The 23,487-nt window shown below is 49.8% G+C and overlaps 1 protein-coding gene across 9 annotated transcripts in view; it reads right to left on the reverse strand.

Moving 5' to 3' along the window:
- The window catches only part of KIF21A (kinesin family member 21A), an 820,176-nt gene that overhangs the window by 353,561 nt on the left and 443,128 nt on the right, over positions 1 to 23,487 (reverse strand). For all 9 annotated transcript variants that reach the window (XM_078679965.1, XM_078679910.1, XM_078679946.1 and 6 more), the window contains one exon: positions 11,315 to 11,520. In XM_078679965.1, coding sequence (XP_078536091.1) covers positions 11,315 to 11,520 — 206 coding nt within the window. The remainder of the gene's footprint in view (positions 1 to 11,314; positions 11,521 to 23,487) is intronic.

Raw genomic sequence — 23,487 nt, forward strand, 5'->3', positions numbered from 1 at the left:
GCCCCCCTCGATAAGAGAGGCGATGATTGTAACCTTAGTGAAGCCGGAGAAATCCCCAAATGAATGCTCGTCCTATACGCCTCTGTCTCTGCTTAACATAGGCACCAAACTATTTGCAAAATTTTAGCGAACAGACACGCTCCCCTAGTCCCATACTTGGTGGGTCCTGAGTCAAGGTCGGTGATGCTGTTACGTCTCCCATTGTGATCTCCAGAGGAACGAGACAGGGATGCCCACTTTCCCCCTTCTGTATGCCATAGTTGTAGAGCCATTGGCGTGCGCCCTGAGGGAATACCACAGGCATAGGGGTATTCGGTTCCCTACGTATAACCTCATCCTTTCGGCATACGTGGAGGACATGCTGTTATACGTCCATGACCCAAGTAATAATTTAACTGCAGTATTATATGAGGTCACTCTATTTGGGTCCATGTCTGTTATTTTTCCCCTAATCCCCTCTATGTCTCCGATTACTTTAGAATTCCCATTGCAATGGACCACCGAGCCTATCCGCTATTTAGGTATACAAGTTCATACGAACTCAGACTTCGCGCTTGGAGAAAATTATGGGAAAGCAATCTCTAGGCTCGAAGAGGATGTTAGCTGTTGGATTTGGTTCCCAATGTCTCTAATACGCTGCATTTATCTCATAAAAATGGTGGTCCTTCCTAGGTTTCTGTTTTTCTTCTTAAACATTCCAATAATTCTCCCGAAGTACATGTTCAAAAGTGTCCGCTCATTACTAATTAAACTTGCCAGGGCAGGGAAACAGCCTAGAGTTAAATGGAGCACCCTCACATTACCCCACTCCATGGGCGGTCTCATTGTTCCAGACCTTGAACTATATTATAGAGTCGCACAATGCACCCACACACATTATTGGATCCACGGCCCACAAAATCTCCTGCATTTACATATTGAGCGTGTTGCGGCAGACGCTTTCTCTTCAGCAAAGGCTGTTTAAAGTTCCTATTGGGAGAGCTGGTACACTGGACTCCATCAATTCCACTGTTCATGCATGGTATGAGTTACTAAATAGGCATGCCGCAGCACTGTGGCAAGGCAGGGCATACACAAGGTTGGTGACTTGCAGATGGCGAATTACGCGGGTCGGCAGATGTAGCAACAGAGGGACTTGACACCACTACACTTTCACAATACCAGTATTACAGAGCTCAGCATGCCCTGCATGAGTTACTTGGCGAAGACCCGCAGGAACCTCCAGAATTCCAACTTTTGAACTTTGTGCCTCGCTGGACCTCCCCTTCCAAGAACACTTCTACCATTTATGACTTAATGCAGGAATCTAGGAGGACACAGGACATTAAAGCCAAACTATAATGGCAAACCGACCTGGGGATAGTGTTGGACGACAGCACTTGAAGGTATTTATTTTTATTTATTTATTTTATTTATATGCTTATTTCGCGCCTGAATCAGCCCCGAAGGGGTATCTCCGCGCGTAGCTTCTGAACAGATATCATGGAACAACCAAGGACATAAGACTGCTGCGATTGCAAGGAAGAACATTAGTCTTGGGAAAAAAGATATGTTTTTAACTTCCTTCTAAAGGACAGATGGTTAGAGGTATGCCTCAGCAATGGGGGCAGAGAATTCCAGAGCATCGGGCCTTTAAGTGAGATGGCCCGTCTTCCCTGTCTTGCTCTCGTCACCCTAGGAACCTGAAGCAGCATAGTGCTGCTGGAGCGTAGAACACGTCCTGGTAAGTAGGGGACAAATATGTCTCTTAGATATTGAGGGCCAGATCCGTAGATACATTTGTGCATTATACAACATACTTTGAAGTCAATGCGCTGTGAGGCGATGAAGCAAGTATCTCTCAATGGCACACATCGCCTGATACACTTTGAAATTCCTCAATAGGGTTATAACACTCTGGAGAGGTTACACTATTACGGCCTCAGGGATACAGTGGCTTGCTTTTGCTGTGAGACGGAGAATTCCAGATTGCAGCACGTGGCCTGGCAGTGCCCCCGGGTGGCTGGGTTTTGGGTGGAGATCATTAACACACTCAATGAGGTCAATGGGCTCACGTTAACATCAGATCTGCTACTCGCTTTATTGTGTTACACCAAAAAGCAAAAAAATTAGGTTAGGTGATTGGTGGCTATGGGCTCACGGCTCACCAAATGGAGAATAGCTATATGTTGGGCCAAAGGTCCAGCCCCGAAAATAAAGGATTGGGCCACGGATATGCAATATTGTAATACGCAATCCGAAATTTACAATGAGTTGCTTCCTCCTCAGAGTCATCCTAAAAATTTCTGGGGAACTATACCAACAGTACTTGGTGGGTAAGGAATCTGGGGAGGCGGAGGGAAAAGACGCAGAGTAGGCTCCGATAATTGTCAACTTGTTTTTTTTTTCTTGACAACGAAAGCTATGGTGATATGAAAGAGGGGTTGTCCGCCCTGTTACTTCCGAAATAGCATTTCTTTTATATGTATCCTGTATATATATCTTGCTGGCAGACCTTTGAGAACCACCACCCAGTCTGTTATCTGCATGCTATGCCAAAATCCGCTATGTATAGTTTAGACTGAATGCCACCATTTTTGTATACTGTCATGGTCTATTGATATACTGTAAAAGACTTATATAAAATAATAATAAAAAAAGTTATTTATCCAAAGCGGGGGCAATATAATGCTCAAGTTGCTTATTGTATCATGATAGAACTGGACACACATTCGCAAACTTGCTAGATTTTTAATTCAAAAGCACCAATTCTTTTTTCCATGGTGACCAGGTTATGGCCCAACTGGTGTGGAGGGACAACACGAGTGATGCAGGATTATAAGATTATCTTTGGGCTGCCACCAACATCAGTGAAGCACAAGTTACTTACCTTCGGTAACGATATATCTGTAAGAAACAGTAGTTAGATTTAGATTCCTTACATTAAAAAATCCCCAGGCGTCAGTCTGGATCTGGAAATTTTTGCGTAGCAGTACCCCTGCGCGTCGGTAGGCGTCGTCTGCGGCTCCGCGTCCGTCGATGGCGCCAGGATGACGTCGCCGGAGTACTTAGACGCCGCCCTCGCGAGCTGACGTCAGTTCTTATACACAGCTTTTCCGTGCCAGAAACGCAGAGCCATGATAAAAACCAACACTGGTGCCATGAAACTAGGGCCCTGAAAGGGGATGCCCTTAACCCTAGATATCGGTTCGCAGAACGGGGAGGATGGGTGGGGCGGTAAGAAATCTAATACTAACTACTGTTTCTTACAGATATATCAGTACCGAAGGTAAGTAACTTGTGCATCTGAAAGAAACAGGTTAGTATTAGATTCCTTACCTTAGAATAGATACCCCAGCAATACCAACCCCGGTGGTGGGTCTGCGAACCAATAATCACACCAGAAAGTCCTGGAGAACGGAACGGCCGAAAAAGCCATCTCTCCAGACTTGGCTGTCCAGGCAGTTGTGTCTTGCGAACGTGTGCAGTGAGGCCCACGTAGCTGCCTGACAGATGTCCTGCAAGGAGACTCCCCGGCCCAGGGCAGTAGTAGCCGCTGTGGCCCGAGTGGAATAGGCACGTAGCCCCACAGGAGGCTCCTTTTTAGCCAGTGAATGACAAGCCTTGATGCACAAGACGAACCATTGGGAAATGGTCCGTTTGTGCACCGTCCGTCCCTTCTTAGCGCGTACGTAACCAACAAAGAGTTGGTCATCCACCCGGAACTGGCGTGTGCCATCCAGATAGTATGAGAGCGCACATTTTGGGTCCAGACGGTGGAGCCTCTCTTTCTCTTTCGAGGGATGCGGAGGCGGAAAGAAGGTGGGCAAGGTGATGGACTGCCCGATGTGGAAGGCTGTGACTACCTTGGGCAGGAAAGAGGGTTGCGTCCGCAACACAACTTTGTCCGGATGGACAGAAAAGGAAGGAGGTTGTGAAGAAAGGGACTGGAGCTCACTTACTCTCCTGGCATAGGTGATGGCAACCAGGAATAAAGTCTTAAGGGTAAGAAGACGAAGAGGACAGTTATGAAGCGGCTCGAAGGGAGCGCACATCAGATAAGTCAGAACAAGTTTCAAGTCCCACTGAGGCATCACAAAAGGAACAGGGGGGAACATATGAGTGATGCCCTTCAAGAACCTATTTACAACTGGGGACTTGAACAAAGAGGGCTGATCTGGGAGCCTTAAGAAGGCGGAAATGGCAGAGAGGTAGCCCTTGATAGTGCCCAGAGCAGAGCCCTGCTGGGCAAGAGAAAGAAGAAAGAGGAGAACCTCAAAAAGAGGGGCAGAAAGTGGATCCACAGCCTTTGCTGTGCACCATGCCACAAATTGGTTCCACCTGCAGGCGTATACCGATTTTGTGGATGGACGCCTGGCTGCCAGAATAACATCACAGACTTCAGGAGGCAAGTCAAATGGCCTCAACTGTCGCCGCTCAATTTCCACGCATGGAGGTGGAGGCTGGACAGGTTCGGGTGGAGGACCGTCCCTTGCTGCTGCGACAGAAGGTCCTCCTGAAGAGGCAGATGAATCGGGGGATCGACCGACATGTTGAGTAGCTCGGGGATACCAGCATCTTCGTGCCCAGTCCCGAGCCACGAGGATAACTTGGGCCCGGATGTGCCTGATCTTCTTCAGCACTCTGGGCAGAAGTGGTATAGGCGGAAAGGCGCACAACAGATCGCAACTCCACTCGCGACGAAAAGCGTCTCCGAGCGAGTGCCACCTTGGAAATTCCAATGCGCAGAACTGATGACATTGCATGTTCTCTTCTGTGGCGAATAGATCTAACCAAGGCTCTCCCCACTGCTGAAAGAGACCTTGCGCCACGTCCAAGTTCAGACGCCATTCGTGATCCATCATGCACAGGCGGCTGAGTTTGTCCGCCCTGGCGTTCAGGGTACCTGCCAGGTGTTGAACCACCAGGGTCACGCCCTGATGTTCCAGCCACTGCCAGAGGTGCAGAGCCTCCTGGCATAGGGTCCACGACCCCACCCCACCGGGAGTACCACATGGCGGTGGTGTTGTCCGTGAACACCTGCACTACACTCCCCCGGACAGAGGGGAGGAATGCCTTCAGTGCAAGCCGGATCGCCCGCAGCTCCAGAAGGTTGATGTGGAGCCGGGACTTTGCCGGAGACCAGAGGCCTCTGATCTCTGCCTCTCCCATGTGGCCCCCCCAGCCCTGGAGGGACGCGTCCGTCACAACTACTTGCTCCGGTTGGGGTAGGGAGAGGGATCTGCCGCTGACCCAATCGCAGTCCGTGAGCCACCACTGCCAACTGTCTTGCAGTGCCCACTGAGATCAAGACATGGTTGGACAAGTTGCCTTGATGCTGGGCCCACTGAAACTTCAGGTCCCACTGCAGAGCTCGCATCCGCCACCTGGCGTGATGCACCAGAAGGATGCAGGAGGCCATCAGCCCCAGAAGCCGCAGCGTCAACCTGACCGAGACTCGGGATAACGCTGAAAGATCGGAATCAGAGCCTGAATATCCTGAACCCGCTGTTCGGGAGGATAAACCCGAGACCAGAACCGCTCCGATGAAGAGGAACTTCTGAGAGGGACACAGGTGCGACTTCGGCACACTGATGGAGAACCCCAGCAGGTGCAGGAGGTTGGCCGTAGTCTGGAGGTGGCTGACGACTGTCTGGGGCAAGCCCGCCTTCAACAACCAGTCGTCGAGGTTGGGGAAGACTGAAACCCATAGCCTGCGCAGATGAGCTGCGACCACCGTCATCACTTTCGTGAACACCCGTGGGGCACTGTTAGACCGAAGGGGAGCACGGTAAACTGAAAGTGCTCGTGGCCCACCGTGAACCTCAGGTAGCGCTGGTGGGCCGGCAGGACGGAAATGTGGAAATAGGCGTCCTGCAAGTCCAACTCTACCATCCAGTCTTCCGGGTCTAGGGCAGCTAAGACCTGAGCCAAAGTCAGCATCTTGAACTTCTCCTTCTGGAGGAAGCCGTTGACGTTCCACAGGTCCAAGATAGGGTGTAGGCCCCCTTTGCACTTCTTGGGAACCAGAAAGTAGTGGGAGTAACAACCACACTACTTCTGGCCCAGGAACGCGCTCGATGGCCCCCTAAGCCAAGAGGGCCGTAACTTCCTCTTGCAGAAGTTGCAAGTGATCCACCGCGGTGGTACTGTGGTGGCATGGCTGGAGGGGTCGCCTCGAAGGGGAGGGAGTAGCCCCTTCGGACGATTTGCAGCACACACCTGTCCGATGTGATGGAGCGCCAGTGGAGGAGGTGATGGCGATCCCTGCCCCTCACTGGCATCAAATGGGCCTGAAAGCTCGGACTAGGATGGCTTTGAGGCGGATGCTGCAGGGGTAGATGTGGACTGGCCGCGCCGTTGTCCCGTTACCGCCACGACGGTAGCCACGACGGTAACCACGCCCGCCGCCGCGCTGAACGGTAGTCTGCGGCCCGTGGCTGGCAGGACGTGTGGGGGCGCCCCTTCCGTGGCCACGAAAGGAGCGCTGGGCAGAAGATTGCTGCCGCGGGGCCGACAGGCCCAAGGACTTGGCCATAGCCCTGGAGTCCTTAAAGATTCCAGCGCATTATCTGCCTTGCCACCGAAGAGGTGGCTGCCATCGAACGGCATGTCCATAAGGGTGTTCTGGACATCGGCCAAGAAGTTGGCGGACCTCAGCCAGGCATGCCGCCCTCGTCAGCACCACACTATAAGCAGCCCCCTCCTCCTTAGCCACGGTAGGAGGGGAGACAAAACCAGTGTCTGGGGAGGTATCCAGGCCACTGGCTTCCCCTAGTTCCTGTGTCCAGTCCTGAAATGACTGGCACTCACGTGCCAGAGGGTTCTCAGACCCCTCCCAGTCTCCCTCGTCATCCATCTCCTGGAATTCAGGGGTAAAGGATGGACCCAGATCCTCGAAGAATTCCTCTTCGGCCGGCGCCGAATGCGGTGTCGAGCGACGCCGCTCCGACGCCGGATCCGGACCAGGGGGTAGACCGGGGACGGCGCCAGGGGTGACACCCTAGGGGTCGACGCCGGCGGGGTCGTAAAGGTCGACCAGCGGCTACCCCGGATCCGGAACCAGATCCAGTGGGGCCGTGCGACGCCGGGACCGAAGTCGCCGACGGCGCCGGGGGCCGAAGCCCGCTTGGGCTCCCAGTCGGGACAGCGGGGCCCGAAGGCGCCGCGGAACCAGACGGAGGAGTGAGCGACTCATGGCCTTGAGGAAGGCATCGATCTCCCCAGGGACCGGCGGGTATGTACCAGGCCGCGACGCCCGCGGTTCCGTCGGAGCCTCGTGGGCGGTGTCACCCATATCCCCGGCCGCATCACGCGAGCGTCGGGGAGAGTCAGAAGAGCGATGTCACCTCTTCGACTTCTTGCGCCTCTTACCTGAGGACCTGGAGCCCGACGAGTGGTGTCAACTTGCCGAGCTGCGATGACTCAGGCCCCACGACCGGTCCCTCGACCTCCTTCGGACCGGGACCTCGAACGGCGTGGGGCCGACTGCTCGAGGCACTTACGGGACCGCTCCTGCCTAGCCTTCGACGTCAAGGCCCAGCAGTCGGGGCACGACTTGTCATTATGGTCGGGCCCCAGGCAATGCAGGCACCGGCGATGGGGGTCGGTAACCGACATCAGTCGGCACAGGGCTTGAACCCGGGCATCCCTACCGGCACCAATAGAGTCGTTCGACTCGAAACGGATCCAAAAAGAATCGAAAAAGCTTAGTCAAAGAGTGACTAAAAGGTACCACTTTCTCCGGACCTACGCTTGCTGGCACGGAAAAAAGAACTGACGTCAGCGCGTGAGGGCGGCGTCTAAGTACTCCGACAACGTCATCCCGGCGCCAACGACGACGGACGCGGAGCCGCAGACGACACCGGCGCGCAGAGGTACTGCTACGCAAAAATTTCCGGATCCAGACTGACGCCTGGGGATATTCTAAGGTAAGGAATCTAATACTAACCTGTTTCTTTCAGATACAGTTTTACTCTGGTTCAAAAAGCAAGCACTGCTGAATCTGGAGCTTTATATTTTTGCTTTCCAGACAGGCAACTGAGGTCTAGCCTATTGCAGGATTGTGCAAACATGTTTGACCTGGCTCACAGAGATGGTCTAAAATAGGAACAGACTTCATAGATCATTTTTATGTCCTCAAAATCAAAAAGGAAAGAGATAGTCTTTATGGAGACTTCCATTTAATAAAATAATTGCAGGGCCTGGACAATTAAATTATGGAATTTTGTATATATCATTAGAAGTAGAGTCCCTAGGGAAGAGTATAGCCTGGAGATATGAGCTGTACATAATAATCCCATTTACTATCCTTGGTGTTGCCAAGCACCATCTTGGTCCCCTGTGACATCATCATGGTGTGGACCATCATCCTTTACATCAGATACAGTATTTTGTCTATCACCTAGTTCATAAGGATCTGAAATTGGATGTTTAGGTTAGTCAGCAGTGTATGTGTGTGTATATATATATATATATATATATATATCAGGTGGCAATGTAAATATATATGTAAACAGAGCCCCCGGAGGCATCGGATGATCCAGTTAGGTAGGTGCTGATACCGGTTGAGGCGAAGGAGGCGATGGTGAAGGTAGAGTCAAATGTGTCGTATCTGGGATGGCTGGTGATGCAGCTGCATGAATGTCTATCAACTCTGCCTTTAAGGTGGCTGGAGCAGGAGACTTAGCTGTGCTTTTGGCTCGACGAGCAGAAGAAGTGGAATGCTTTTTCTTGTTGTGCGGCGGTTTCATTTTCTTTGGGGACTTGTGGGAGTTGACTATCTTGATCTTTGTCAAGACCTCAACTGTGACTTAATTCAAAAACTCCTACTACCTTCTTTGGAACGAGCCAAAAAGAATTTGGCTCGGCTTTCCCTGATGGCCTTGGGTTCAACTGTTGACAGACGTCACACAGCATGTGCTGCTTTGAACCAAGAGACCACATACAGCTGTAATGAGATCTGTGATGGACAGATGTTGGTTGTAACATCAACAGGCCTTCAAGCCTCATTGTTTTTAAGGGGCCATATTACTACTGCACCAAAGTGTGCAACCTTTGAATCAAAGGAGTGTAAGCTGTGGATCACAATGAAAGGTGCAGAAAAATACAGTGCAGAACTGCCATTGAGGCGCGGATCTCATGGTTTTAAGACTTTTATGACATCATCTCAACTCCACGTCTGACATAGCTAAAGAATAGACACCACCTGCCAAAGAGCTATTGCAAAAGATGATCCGAATCCAGTCTGTGCCTGGGATATTCAAAGGTGAGGAATACACAGGTAGATAGAATATCCACCAGAAAGATTACAAAAGGTAAGTAACTTTTCTATTAACACGGACTACCAAGGGCTCCCATTCTGATGACAGAGAACAAGTCAAGCATGGGATTCTATAAAAGATGCTATTCTGGATAACAACAATGCCCTGTAATTCAAAGAAGAGATCCTTCATATTGTTCAGAATATTTCTGAAAGGAGGGAGAGAGGCCTCATTGGAGTTTCTACATCGATAACATATGGAAAAAACTGAGAGATTGCAGTCTTGAGGGATGTAAAAAGGTTTGCACCACAGGTCGTGTAGGAAAAAATAAGAGCATAGCCTTCAAGGACCTGAGCAATGTATAAGTCAAGAGTAAGCATGTTCACAGCTGATACATGTCCATTGACCAGTACATAAAGGGTACTTGCCATTTACTCTGATATCTTTCCCAAAGATTGCCTGGATACAAACTTGAGATAACAGGGTAATGAGCATTTGACTGTGGGTCTGCACTGGTTTGTGAGATCCGACAACCACTGCATAGGAGTCCCATCTTGTACCTCACTTGAACTGCACATAGGGCCCGATGTAGGTCACCAAATACCGGTCGGTAACGGCCGAATTCGGCCGTTACCGACCGGTATTTGGTGATTGAGATGTAGGAGGCAATATTTTGCACAATCAGTAAATATACCGAATCGGTAAATTTACCGAATCAGGCCTTCAGAATTCGGTATTTTACCACCCAATCCTATTGGGTGATAAAATACCGAATACAGGTGTACATGCACATCTGTGCATGTACACCTGTGCAATGTGACACACAGACATGCCCTTAGGGCATGTCTGTGTGCCACATGGCGCACATGCCTGTATTTGGGGTGCTAGAGGGTGTCAAAGTGACAACCCCGGCACCCTTGCTGCAATCGGTATTTACCGAATCGGTAAATACCGATTCGGTAATGCCCATTGATTCCCATGGGCTTCAATGCCCATAGGAATCAATGGGCATTACCGAATCGGTATTTACAGAATCGGTAAATACCGAATCTCAACGATTCGGTATTTACCGATTCTGAAATACCTACATTCCCCCCCCCCCCCCCCTCCATTTTACCACTTCTTAAATACCGAATCGGTATGACTCTGGAGAAACCAGCTATATCAAGAACTGTGAGGTACAACTGAAAGTGGACTGTTAGTTGTGGCAATGTAACACAACACATGGGACACCAAAACACTTGGATGTTCTTGAAATCTACTGTAACATGATCTGTTCCTCTCTCTTGCCTTACAACTGAACTATGCTGTGTGTTGTCCATGTTTAATCAGTATGTTGAAGGACAGCAGCTCCAATGAGAGAGCTCATACCACTGCAAGTATGTGAGCTTGCACTTGACTGATCAATGCTGTCAGAACTAGCTTGGAGCAGGTCTAAGCTAAGTCAGGATAGTAGTATGGTGGGTAAAAAGAGATTCTGTTAGATCCACCGGAGTTGATCTGTGGTAGACCCACTGTAGTTGGTCTGTGGCAAGGGTATTCCAATAACCACTACTTGAGGCATTATGTCTGCATCTGACCATTTGTTGCTTTTTATTATAGTTCTAGGCCTTTGCAGGCTCATGGTCGGTAGCCTAGTACATTTAATATTGCTATGAAAATAACACACTATCTACATGCTGTGGTTACAAAAAGCACAGCACACCAATGATGACTTTTAGGATTAAAACAATCACCTTTTATATTCCCTAACATTCAAAATAAATATTTATTCTTACAGTCGCTTTCTGTTTATTTCAAAAAGAGTCATGAAATGCTTCAAAGCACCTAATTAAAATTCAAGAAATTTGACTGCAGTCAAATAATTATTTGGTGACACCATCTGTAATTTGAATATTCCTGGATGCACAAACGACTTTTACTATGCTGTTCTACCCGGGGGCAACTATGTTTATCATTAAAATTAACATAATTACAGCATGCATATGAGAATAATTCAGTCACTTCACTTTGGCATAAACTATCACAAATTTTACTTCATAACAACACTATTCAAGCTCAGGACATTTTACCTCGTTCCATTTGTAGCGACTGAAGAACTTTGGACTCTTGACACAGATATTCGCATTTTACTTTGTGCATATGGCCTTGATGCATCATCTAATGAAGATACAGCTGAAGATGGTTCAATAAGAGGATCAGGCAAACTTATTTTTCTGTTTGCCCTTCCAGCAACTTTATCCGACATTGGTTTTACCTGCCGACGAAGAGCTGTAACCTAAAGATGTAAACATTTCCATCATTACTATTTGTAGAGTTACTTAAAAAAAGAGAAGTGAAGAACAGAAATAACGAAGGCTAGCACGTTACACAGTCTTCGAAAAAGCATGTAAATGTACTAACCATTAGCTGACATATACATAACCTCTAAATTAACAAACCATTGTAGAAATAACACATTTTGCCTTCTCATTTTAGATATTGTTTAATATTGAACATGCGTTATTTCTGACAATTGCCCAGATATGACACACAATTCTAAAACTGAGATTAAAGAAATGCCTCTGTAGTGGAAAAGTACAACAAAAATAAATAATTTTAAAAATCAGCTATGTTTATTGTATCAACTTAAGGCACTTGGGGAAAAAAAAGATACCAGACATGCATTTTTTGTCCAGAAAACATGGTTGAAGGCTCAGGAACAATGAATGCTACTGCAATTGGAGAAAATCTAAATCAATGTTTTACCACTTCTTCAAGAACAGCATGTGTACTGTTGGACTTGGCCCTTTTGGCAGGTTCACCGCAAAACTTTTTGCGACCTGTTTCTGTTATCTGGTGTTGGTGATTTTAGGCCTCTGCGCACTTTGTCACTATGGCCCAGTGTAAAGTGCATGTGAGGTGAGACTGGCCTGCCCTCCCATAGGAATGCATGGGGGAGATGTGTGTTCATGGTAATTCCTGATATGAGAGGAGTGCAGGGGCGAGTTTGGTATGTGCAAACTCGTGAGAATAAATGCTGCGCAATGTTGTGCGCAGATTTATTGTGACTGGTGGAGGAGTGCCACTTTTAGAAGTTGGCATTTCTGTGTGTAGTGTGATGTGAATTACCTGTCTGGCTTGTGAGTGACAGGTGCTGGAAGATGTGGCTGGCTCCAGGAGCCAGGATGGGTCTGCCTGGTGGTGAATGTGGAGATCTGCATGTAGATGGGAGGGAGGAGTTGCACCTGGGACCTGAATAGGGCTGTGCCTTACCTCCACAATGCTGGCTCCACCCCCTGTGGTGCGTCTGATGTCCTTAGCCTGTCCAGTGAAAGGGAGACGGGCTGAGCAAAACAAAGTGCTCAGGAGCTCCCCTGAACCAGTTGTAGCTGGTTCTCCCATTGCCTACACTCTTTAGACAAAAGAAAAATATGTTATAAAAGAAAGGGCTGTGACCCCATGATGTTGTTCTTGTTTTTGATTTGAAACTACCAGGGGCGTGCTGCTGCTGGGGCTCAGGGGAAGGCTTGCCTTCCTGGGCCCTGCCCTGCCCCTGGATGCCTGGAGTATTTTCCTTGCTGAGGGCTGTTTTGCTTTACTGGATACCATGGACCCAGAGACCGGTCTCTGTTATCTAGCACCTTGGGAGCGCTATATTTCTTCTTCCTACAGGACCTTTTTGTTTTACCTTTGCCAAGGCTTGTTATAGCCTAAGCGCCTTGGGGGCGCTGTATTTTAAATGCCCCAGGGAAGGAGGAATGCGTGGGCTTGGCAGCGCAGCGCTGCCTGACTAGGAAAAGGGAGCCCCGGCGAGGGATTCCCGAAAGATTGCCTTTGTGTCAGCTGCGGGTGCCTACCCCGCTTATTTTTATACTTTAGTGCGCGGGTGCCCACCCCGCGTCTTACCGCCGCAGCCCAGAGCGAGGAAAGTTGCTGGCAGGCCGCTGCCTAGTGCAACCCGGAAGCGGTCTGCCTGATGGTGGGCGGGGCCCACGACGCAAGCCAGAGCCTCGCGCGCTCCGCTTCCCCCCCAGCCAGGGAGAAGCCGCGCAGAGCCTCGTGGACTTCATTGCCAAAGTCCCGGTCCCGAGTTGGGGACCGGGTGAAGATGCGCCCCATCCTGGCGCCCGGTGTTGCGTGGCAGGGCTCCCAGGAGTGAGGGGAGAGGCAGAGTATTGTGCTGTCCCCAGAGAGAAGACGGCACAAACCAGTGAGAGCGGCCCGGGTGAGGAGGACAGACCGCCGCCAACGTGCAGCCCTACCTGGTGAGTGGCGCTGGGGCTCCGTGGGGTGGTGGCGGTATCAGGCGCATTGATGGTGATGGGCGGCCCCGCCTGGCAGAGGGCGGCCCCAGCGAGGATGACTAATGTGTGGAGGTTCCGTATGGGGCCAATGAGTGCCCTGTGTCAGTCAAGAGCGGCCCCATCTAGTAGCGGGCCGCTCCCACGTTTTGCAATTGTTTTTAGAGCCTACGTGGCTCCACTGAGGGTGCAAGTTTATGTTAAAGAGCCCCGTGAGGTGCCAGTGAGGGCACCGTGCCTTTTCCTTCGTGGCCAAGGGTAGTTAAAAGGGTCCAGAGAGGCCCGTGTCTTTCCCCTGTGAGGTGCCTCAGTTTCAGGGGGCAAGTTCTTTTCTCCAGTGGCGCAAAGTTATTTTAGGAGCCGGTATGCTCCAGGGGACATGTTGATATTTCAGAGCCTGATGGCTTCAACGATGGGCACAGTCATTCCCAGGGCCAGTGAGAGCCCCTGCCCACATTTTGATATTTACAGCTGCGCAGCAATTAGTGCTAGCTGCATCGTTTAGGTCCCCATGCTATGGTTCTCAGCTACCCAGCAAGTAGTGGGCAGCTGCAACGTTTAGGTTTGCGCAGATGGCGCACCCTTGACTGTCGCTGCCTAGGCAGTGAGCGCCCTGACAATCTGGACACAGGGCATTTGAGCCCCTTTGGAGAGGGCCAGTTGGCCAGGGGGACTGGTAAATGTATAGGGCGCATGGCCCTAATGTGATTGATGTGCTCATGCGATGTGGTGCTAGGAAATGTAATGCATTTAGTATGTTTCACGCACCCTGTTGGATACCTCTACCTACGGTTTATGATTATGAGGTGTCTTTGCATTTCATGTGATTATGCTAGTGAGATTATGTTTCACTCTGTGGGGTACGCACCTAATGTGATTTATACTTAGGAGGTAGGGTCTAATGTGTTTAGACTATTGAGGATATTGCATAATGTGTTTAAGCTGGTAAGGTTGGCGTAGAATGTAATTCGCGCCTGATGTGACTGTGCATAATGTAGTTTATGTTACAGGCTGAGGTGGAGTACAGTGATTACCAGTGGTTACTGGTTGTACGTTTATGATCTGATTTTACTTTTACCAATTTCTGCTAAGTGCTGATCCTGACAATGGCCCACGTGGCCCTGTCAGGTGTAAATAATCCCTTGTAAATATTGCCCAGTGCCAGTTGGCACAGTGTTTGTTATGTGTTTACAGGTCTAATGTGTTATGAGAATACAAAGGCTATTTTTATATAACCTTGTGTGGAGTTCCTTTTGTAGCGCGCCTGGGATGTGGTTGCTGAGTGCATGCGCAAATGCTTTTCACATTGCCTCCGTGATAAGCCTGACTGCTGGTGCCAAGCTACCAAGGGGGTGAGCAGGGGTTATCTTCGGCGTGTAACTCCCTTGCCCTGACTAGAGTGGTGGTTTCTGCCTGACTTTGGTGCAAGCCTTGGCCAACCAGAAATCCCATTTCTAACATGTACCAACACAACATAAGTAGACCATTGAAGATTCAAAAAGAAACATGTTACTTCCCTGTAATAATAAGTTTGCATAATCCCATCATCTTGAGAGTTCACAATAACAACTTAGATCCTTCAAGGTGTAATATAGTGGTTAATGAACACCGGTATGAACAAAATAACCCACCATGACATCTACCCAAATCCAAAATCCTTCGCATTTAGAATTTTACATGGAAAACGTATTGTAATGAAGAAAAGGTTGCTTAATTGTAATCCTAGTTCTCCACCATAGGAATCTTAAACAAAACATGAAATAATTTCCTCTTGTATGTGGGACCCCATAACTCCAAACGAAGAAAAACATTATACCTATTTTTTTTATAAAACAAAACTTTAGACAACAATGACTAAGTTTAGTGATAACTCCATGAGAGGTCATGAATTTAGAAAAGAAGATAGGCTGTTTAATTTTTATATAACATGGAGTACAGTTACTCATAACAATGCTCGGATTTAGCTAAATTTGATTAAGTTGAGAAACAAATGTGATGCAAGGCAAGCATTCCGAAATTCTCTTTCTTCAGCCACATGCATGTGATTTCCAAATCTAAACTGATCCTGAATTCTTGTTTAATTCTTCTTTATCAGAAAGGAACAATGATACAGGCCTCTTCCCTTCTGATGAGGAGGAACTGTGTTGGCCAATCGCCCCACCAGCTCCTTTGTACCCAAGTGTTCATTTCCTCCTGCAGAACAAAATAGTAAATTGGAGAGACTAGTAGAAGGAATTAATGATGGTGGGAACTTCAACTCCAATTGATGAGTAGCAGTGACACCCACTGGTGTAACTGTCACCTTGGGCACTGGTGTATTGCTGACCAAAACATTCAGCTATTTCAAAATAATATAGTTTCTCGTGATTGATTATGAATATTCAATTTTATTTCATTGAATTGGTAAATTTTGCCTTATTCACATTGGTGCTATTCAGGTTTCATCCCCAAAAAATAATATATATCCAATGCATTTCGGTGGAAAACCACCTTCATCAGGGATCCATCTACAAATAACAAACATAACATTTTGAGCATACTATTTTTCATGATTCTTGATATTACATAAACAATTCTTATGATCAATTCTAACATTTCTTACAATGACTCAGTATCTTGTTGTACCACTTCGCTATCTACCACATTATGTGACCAAACATAAAAATACTATTACATTTCATGATCAAACAGTCGATTTTCACAGTGTTCCAATTCATTCCGGTGATATCTGCTCTACCTTACCCACTTGCTGTTATACACAATATCTAACGTATCGCTCGTTCACTAATAACGCGCTGCGTGCACTTGCGGACTATGCGCCCTATCGGTCGACAATGTATAATACTATGCGCGCCGTTCCACTAATTGTTTGCCAGCTTCTAAAAAACCTTTAAATGGGATATCGTTAATGAATTCCCAAACATTCTATCGGCTTGTCTTTGGTATTTACCTGCTGGTTCTTCGCTCGCGTCTCTGCACTAACGGTTCTAAGTTTGCATTGCTCGCATTTCCAGGTAGTTAATATGATGGGTGTCTCTTACGCATTGTGTGTGTGTGTGGGGGGGTTGTGTGTGTGTGTGGGGGGGGGTTGTGTGTGTGTGTGTGTGGGGGGGTTGTGTGTGTGGGGGGGTTGTGGTTGTGTGGGGTTGTGGTTGTGTGTGGGGTTGTGGTTGTGTGTGGGGTTGTGGTTGTGTGTGGGGTTCTGGTTGTGTGTGTGGGGGGTTGTGTGTGGGGGTTTGTGTGTTTGTGGGGTTGTGTGTGTTTTTGGGGTTGTGTGTGTGTGTGGGGGGGAGTGGGGGTTGTGTGTGTGGGGTTGTGTGTGTGTGTGGGGTTGTGTGTGGGGTTGTGTATGTGGGGTTGTGTGTGGGGTTGTGTATGTGGGGTTGTGTGGGGTTGTGTGTGTGGGGGGGGGTGTGGGGGTTGTGTGGGTATATGTGGGGTTGTGGGGGTATATGTGGGGTTGTGTGTGTGGGGGTGTGTGTGTTTGTGGGGATGGGTGGTGTGTGTGGGGTTGGGGTGTGTGGGGTTTGGGGTGTGTGGGGTTGAGGGTGTGTGTGTGTGGGGTTGTGTGTGTGGGGAGGGTGTGTGTGTGGTGTGTGTGTGGGGCCCAACCCCCCTTAGGTGGTTTGGGCCCCACACCGTGTCCCTGAACATTTTTTCACAAAAAGGTGTCACCAACATGAAAAGTTTGGAAAGCTGTGGCCTGAGACAAGGGGGATATGCAGTTCCAATTAGGATTTGATTTCTACTCAGGTCAGACAAGTTCTAAAGAGTCAGTAGGAAGCGTAACTCTTTAGGAACAAATGCCCTCACACACCTAGGTAGGTGTCATGCTTCATCATTGCAAAAGACACACAATTGATGCACGGAATGCAGAACAAATCAAAATATTCACCCCCCGTCACGAGATCTGGGTTAAATCCATCATTGTTTTGCTCACATGCCACCCCAGTTTAGACCTGGCCATATGCAAATCAGCCTTGACCCTGTGCCTCATGGGAACAGTCCAGCCCGAACTGCCAAGCCAGGTTCTCCCTGGACCGGAAACATCATTGGACTTTTGCTCCACATCGGCCAGGCGCTGCAATGCCCGAGGGCACCCTCAATTGGGGCTCTTTACCGGAGATCTTTTAATGAGTCCATCTGTGAAGAATAGGTGCGCGAGTCTTGGTGTAGATTGGTGTGATACGTGTATAGGTGTGAGTGCAATGTTAAAAATAGGTCAGGGGGTACTCCCAAAGGACACATTTAATGACAGTCTTCCTGCCTATATTAAAAATAGTGGCGCTATTTACTTGACCTAATCATCTAAGATAGCTGCTGGGTCAACATGTTTCAAGCTTACATTAGTCATAAAAATTATCTAGAAGCTCTTCAGGAACCATGTAACCTAACCAACAAAGGGGTTGGAGTATCAGTCAGTGAATTTCTCTGTGAACTCCCAATCACATGTAACTTCTCAGGGGGAGACCAAACCATATACTAAAAAAGTGGAATGCGAACTGCGACCAAAGTCAGTACTTGGACCGAGAGACTCAGATGTGCTGGAGACACCAGGAACCACCCAAGGTAAGTGCAGAGGAACCTCACGGAGGCTGGTGCAGAGTGTAAACACAGCTGTGTGATCACTAGAAGTCAACAGGAAAGTTGTGGTTGCAGTTTTGAAGAACGACCCTTCCCACTAGACCCTGAAGAAACCCAGTGGAAGACAGAAGGTTGGATAGTGACCCCCACCCGTGGATACCCCAGGAACCAGGATACCTTCACCAGGGAAGCCAGGTGCATAGGTGCGAAGCGACGCCGGAATCCGCCGTAGACCACAATGGAGGACTTCAGGAAAGATGCCACCCGAGAAGCTGTAAAAGAGTCCGGTGGAACCCAAGGGTGGATTCATGAAGTGAAGAACCTGCAAGCAGAAGGGACAGAGTTTATGCCACTCAGAGGTGACAAGGAGACACGGAAGAGCAATGCCCACCGATATTGGATTGTTCAGGAGTGGTGATGGTGACCTTGTTGCTGCAGCTGTGAGGACCAGGCGATGCTAAGAAAGGCCAGGAGCCGTGCACAAGCTGTCCCATGGCGGAAGTCGAGAACTAGGGGATAGGTGTACGGTGGGGGCAGAACAAGCCTTGGCAGCTGCAACAGGCATGGAAAGCGAAAAAAGAGCAACCTTGGAACCAGCAAGGTCCAAGGGACTAACCACAGGCAGGAGGGTCAAAGCAGGCCCGAGCAAACCGTGGAGCCCACTGGAGCAGAAGAAGACCCTTAAGAAGACCCATAGGCCGGAGGCACAGGAGTGGCAAGAGGACTTCGAGCAGCACACCAAGAAGGAAGATCCACGCTGCAGAGGATATGGTGAGGATGCTGTACTTGGCAGGAAGAGATGATGGAGGCTGGAGGTTCTTGTAGCCTGAAGATCTCTGGGATGCAGAGCCAACAAACCTTGGAAACGGCAAGTCGACGTGGTGCACAGTGGTTTGGTCCCAGCAGTTCAGATGAGGGATACTGGCCTCAAAGTTGCAGGGAGGACAGGTCAGGCCTCGAGGGAGTTGCAGAAACACCATCAGGAGCAGCAGACTGGTCAGCTTTATTACTGTGCCTGCAGATGTAGGGGAGTGACTCCTTCACTCCAAGGGAGATTACTTTGGGTGTCCTTAATGTCCACAGGTCTGTTGAAGATACTGGAAGAAGCATAGACAATGCAAAAGACTTATAGACCGGCGACACCAGAAGCAGCAGGTGTCTTCCTTGATGAAGTCTCGGTTTCAGGCAAAGTCCAGCAAAGTCTAAGTGTCCAGACGGTCAAAGAGCCACGTGGTTTCTTGTCCCACGACGAATCTAAAGAGCCACCCGCAGATTAGTCCTTAAATAGCCTAGGGAAAAAGGTTTACCGACTCAGGGGTCCCTCCCAGAGGAGGGGCTGGACAGAGGGAAGGATACTCCCATGTCCTTTGTCCAGTTTCATGCCAGAACGGGAGCCAGGGGCTCCCTGAACTGGTTCATACTGAAGTATGCTAAGAGGGCACCAAATGAGCCCTTCAAAGCAGTCTGGTGGCACTGGCAAGCACCCCCACCTCAGCTCAATACACTAAGTCCTGTCTGGGAGGTAGTTACAGCTCCTTGTGACAGAAACATTGTTCTACCTTCCCATGCTCGAGCTCAGCTCAGCAGCAGAAGGGCAGAATTGTGTCTGGGGTCAGCAGCAGCACTAGCTTGCTGGCAGACCCTGAAAGGCTGTTACTGTGAGTACTTCTCGGAGGAGCCCCCCAGTGCATGGAATCATACCTCCAATATGGGTAACAAGTTTGATACCAGCACAGCCACTACATAGTTAGCCATAGCGTAATGATAGATGGCTAGTGTATGTATTAAAATGGCGGGCCACACTTACAAAGCCTGGAGAATCGACTCGGGGGTTTGTAGGGGTGTCCTGCTCATGCAGGGGCACCCTCACACTTATAACCAAGAACCCTGCCTTCAGGACTGAAAGGCTTGTCATAGGGATGACTTATAGGTTTTAAGTGTAGTGACCTCAGATGTAAGAAAAAGTATATCTGCCGTGAGGGGTGCAAGCACCAACTCACATGAGCTGCAATGGCAGGCCTGTAGTCATAGTTTAAGTAGTCTCTCATGGGCGGCACAATACATGCTGTAGCCCATGGGAGACTCCTGGTGTACCTATTCCGTGGGTACCTTAGTACCATATACTAGGGATTTACAAGGATACACCAGTAGCCAATTGTGAATGTCTCAAAGTACTTACCATGGTCAGGGGCGCTAGAGGGCGCACGGGCTGAATGGCCGCACTTCAGTGAGGCTCCAGCTGCCTGGCATTCTTATCCTGCATTGCTCCTTCATTTCTGCTCCCACCCGCCGGACAATTCCCACGGAGGAGCGACAGGGGACATTGCACACTCGGTGCAAGTTTGGGACCGCTACCGCCTGTGATCGCGGAGTTAGCACCGGTTGACTGGAGAGCCGGGGTACGTGCTCACAGAGTGAAGCCAGGCGGCGGCTGCAGAAACCACGCAAGCCCGGGGATTACCACGAGGCGTGCAGGCCTGCAGGGCACAGGCGGACAGCGCTACTCCTCTCAGTGACGGAGACGGACACTGGCTGGCATAGGCGGGAGTACTGGTAAGAGGCGTCCGGCGAATGGGAATGGCGACGTATGAGGAGGGCTCCTGAACCTCTTTGAAGCTGCTCTACCCCGGTGGCCTCGGCTCTGCATTTTCGACAGGCGCGAGCACATAGCGCTGCAATCGGCCTGCTGCTGCTCCCCCCTGAGGACATTCCGAACCCCGGCCTGCCTATGCTCCTTATCTGTGCGGACAAACCTAAGATCCCTACTCCTGCCTTCCCTCCGGGTTTGCGTTGCGGAGGCAGGCGCACCCCGCGGTGCCAATCATCCTGTGAAGGGCCTCGAGGCGCTACTTGTTGCCGGCTCCTGGGACCTAGCGGCGACACGTTTGGCCCGAGTGCCTGGAGCCCTATAATCACTATTTGCCCTGATCCTTGCTTCACTGCCCTTGGACCCCCTCAGTGCTCGTCTGCCGAATCTGCGCTGTTATTCTTGAGGCCCGAGGGGAGCATTGCTCCTAAGAGATAGCGCCACATCCACAGTACACGAGACTCTTCACTTCACATTCCGTCGGCCGCGGGGTGTGTACCACTGGGAAGCGCCCCTTCTCCTTGCCACCATGGGGAAACCGGATAACAGACAACCCAAGCTGCAGTTTGAACCTGCGACGCAAAAGAAAACGACTAGACAAACGGGCGACGGCAGGCAGCCTCAGAGCCCGGTGGCGGAGGCTTCCACCTCGGCCCACACAGCCCCCGACATCGCCACGATGCTGCAGGAGATGCGCCAGGGCTTTGCCACGGTGGTAGACAAAGTGGATAGGTTGTCCGCTAGAATGGATGGCATAGCCCAGAAAATAGACGTCCACGAGGAGCGTATTACGGAGGTGGAGCGCCGAATATCAGAAAATGATGACACCACGGCGGCGCATACTACGCGACTTTCAAGAATGGATAATGTGCTGCGGGTGATTGCCGCCAAAAATGAGGAGTTGGAAGCGAGGAGCAGACGGAACAACATACGCGTCACAGGCATTCCAGAATCGACCAACACCGGGAAGATGGAGTTATACATTGAAAAGCTACTCACAGCAGCAGTCGGAGAAGAAGCTATCTCGAACCAATTTATTGTGGAACGCACCCATCGCTCGCTTGGTCCCCAGCCCAAGCCTGGTGCCCCACCGCGGCCCATTATTGCACGCTTGCTCAACTATCGGGATCGAGATGCGGCGTTGCGAGCGGCCAGGGCAAACCAGAACCTTTCATATGATGGAGTGCCCTTCTCTATATATCCTGATTTCACCCCGGTAGTTCAGGAGCAGCGGAAGAAGTTCCTTGCTGTTAAGAGAAAACTCCGTGACCTGAACATTGATTATGCACTTTTGTACCCGGCCAAACTGCGAGTAACCCACCGAGGCACGCAACATTTCTTTCTCAATCCCCAACAGGTTGAAGAGTATATTAAAGCTTTGCATAAAAGAGATAAGCGACCTGCGGAAGCTGAAGGGCTACATGATTCTGGTTCTGAATGACTGATCACCGCTCCTGTATTGTTTTGAATTTCTGATCTGCTGAAATGTCAATGCTGTCTTGCTACATGGCGGAGGTTATCACGGTGTGCGGTGGTTACGACTGGCTCCTGGGGTCCCGAAGGCGGGTGCTGGACTGCAGGTGGTAATGTATGCCAGGCCCCCACCCTCCCTACTCCTTCTCCCTTCCGGACAAAGGTGCTAAGTGAGGACTTCCAGGGAGCGGGAGGAATGGGGGTGGTAGGAAGTGCACCTCTGATGGCCCCTATTGGGTATACCCCAAAGACCTTGACTTTTGTTCTTTTACTGTTTCACTGTTTTGGTTACTGTATGGGTGGGGGGCGGGCGTGGGATGCTGGCGAGTTGGGGACGCTTCAGTGGGAGGGGGGTGGCAGGCGAGAGACTTTGCGTGAGGGGAATGCAGATGGCGTAATGTGGCTCACCCTTGTGACGCCGGATGGATGGGGGGTCGCTGGCGGGCTGTTTGATGCCACTGGTAATTCTACACGCAGTGTTTCGTTGGGGTTTCTTGGGGGGGGAAGGGGGGGAGATCGAATTGGTGAACCTGTTTGTTTTTGGATCACAATTTGTGAGAAAGGTATCCAACTTGTTGAGTTTCAGTTCATGACTTGTGCACTAGTTCTCGTACGATTGCTTCGCTGTCACGCTGAGAGGCGGCTGGCTGGCGGCCAAGAGAGAGGTGGGACTGTTTTGAGATATGTGAAATGTGAGTTACTAACACGCAGTGCTGGTATTGGGGGAGGTGCTCCCGGGAGGCAGCTCCCATTCCCTCTGGGTATTGGAAGGTGGACGAGATTTAAGTTGGTTATGCACTCTATTGATAGGGATTACACCTTGCTGAATGTCTTGATTTCTAATATATGTATCCAACTGCACCCATGGGGGACACATACCTGAATGTGCTCACGTGGAACGTGAGAGGGCTCGGGGACCACAGAAAGAGAAGACAGATACTGGGATACCTGGATCGCCATAAAATCCATATTGCTTTCCTACAGGAAACGCATTTTGCACCTAATAGACCACACTCCTTTGGTAGCAGGTGGGCCTCGCATACTGCCTTCTCCTCATATTCCTCCTATGCCCGTGGTACAGCTATTCTGATCAAAAAGAAAACGCCCTTTTACCTAGCAGGCTCACGTACTGACCCTCAGGGGAGATACTGCTTAATGTGGGGTAGCCTGGGACGTGTGACGGTGACGCTCGCCTGTTGTTACGGACCCAATGTAGATGATCCGCAATACTTCACCGCCTTGTGGGCAGCGATAGTTGAGACGGGGTCGCAACACATAATATGGGGGGGTGATTTTAACTTGACCTTGCACCCCGCTT

The sequence above is a fragment of the Lissotriton helveticus genome, chromosome 1_1 (assembly GCF_964261635.1).
Source record: "Lissotriton helveticus chromosome 1_1, aLisHel1.1, whole genome shotgun sequence".
NCBI classification, from domain to species: Eukaryota; Metazoa; Chordata; class Amphibia; order Caudata; family Salamandridae; genus Lissotriton; species Lissotriton helveticus.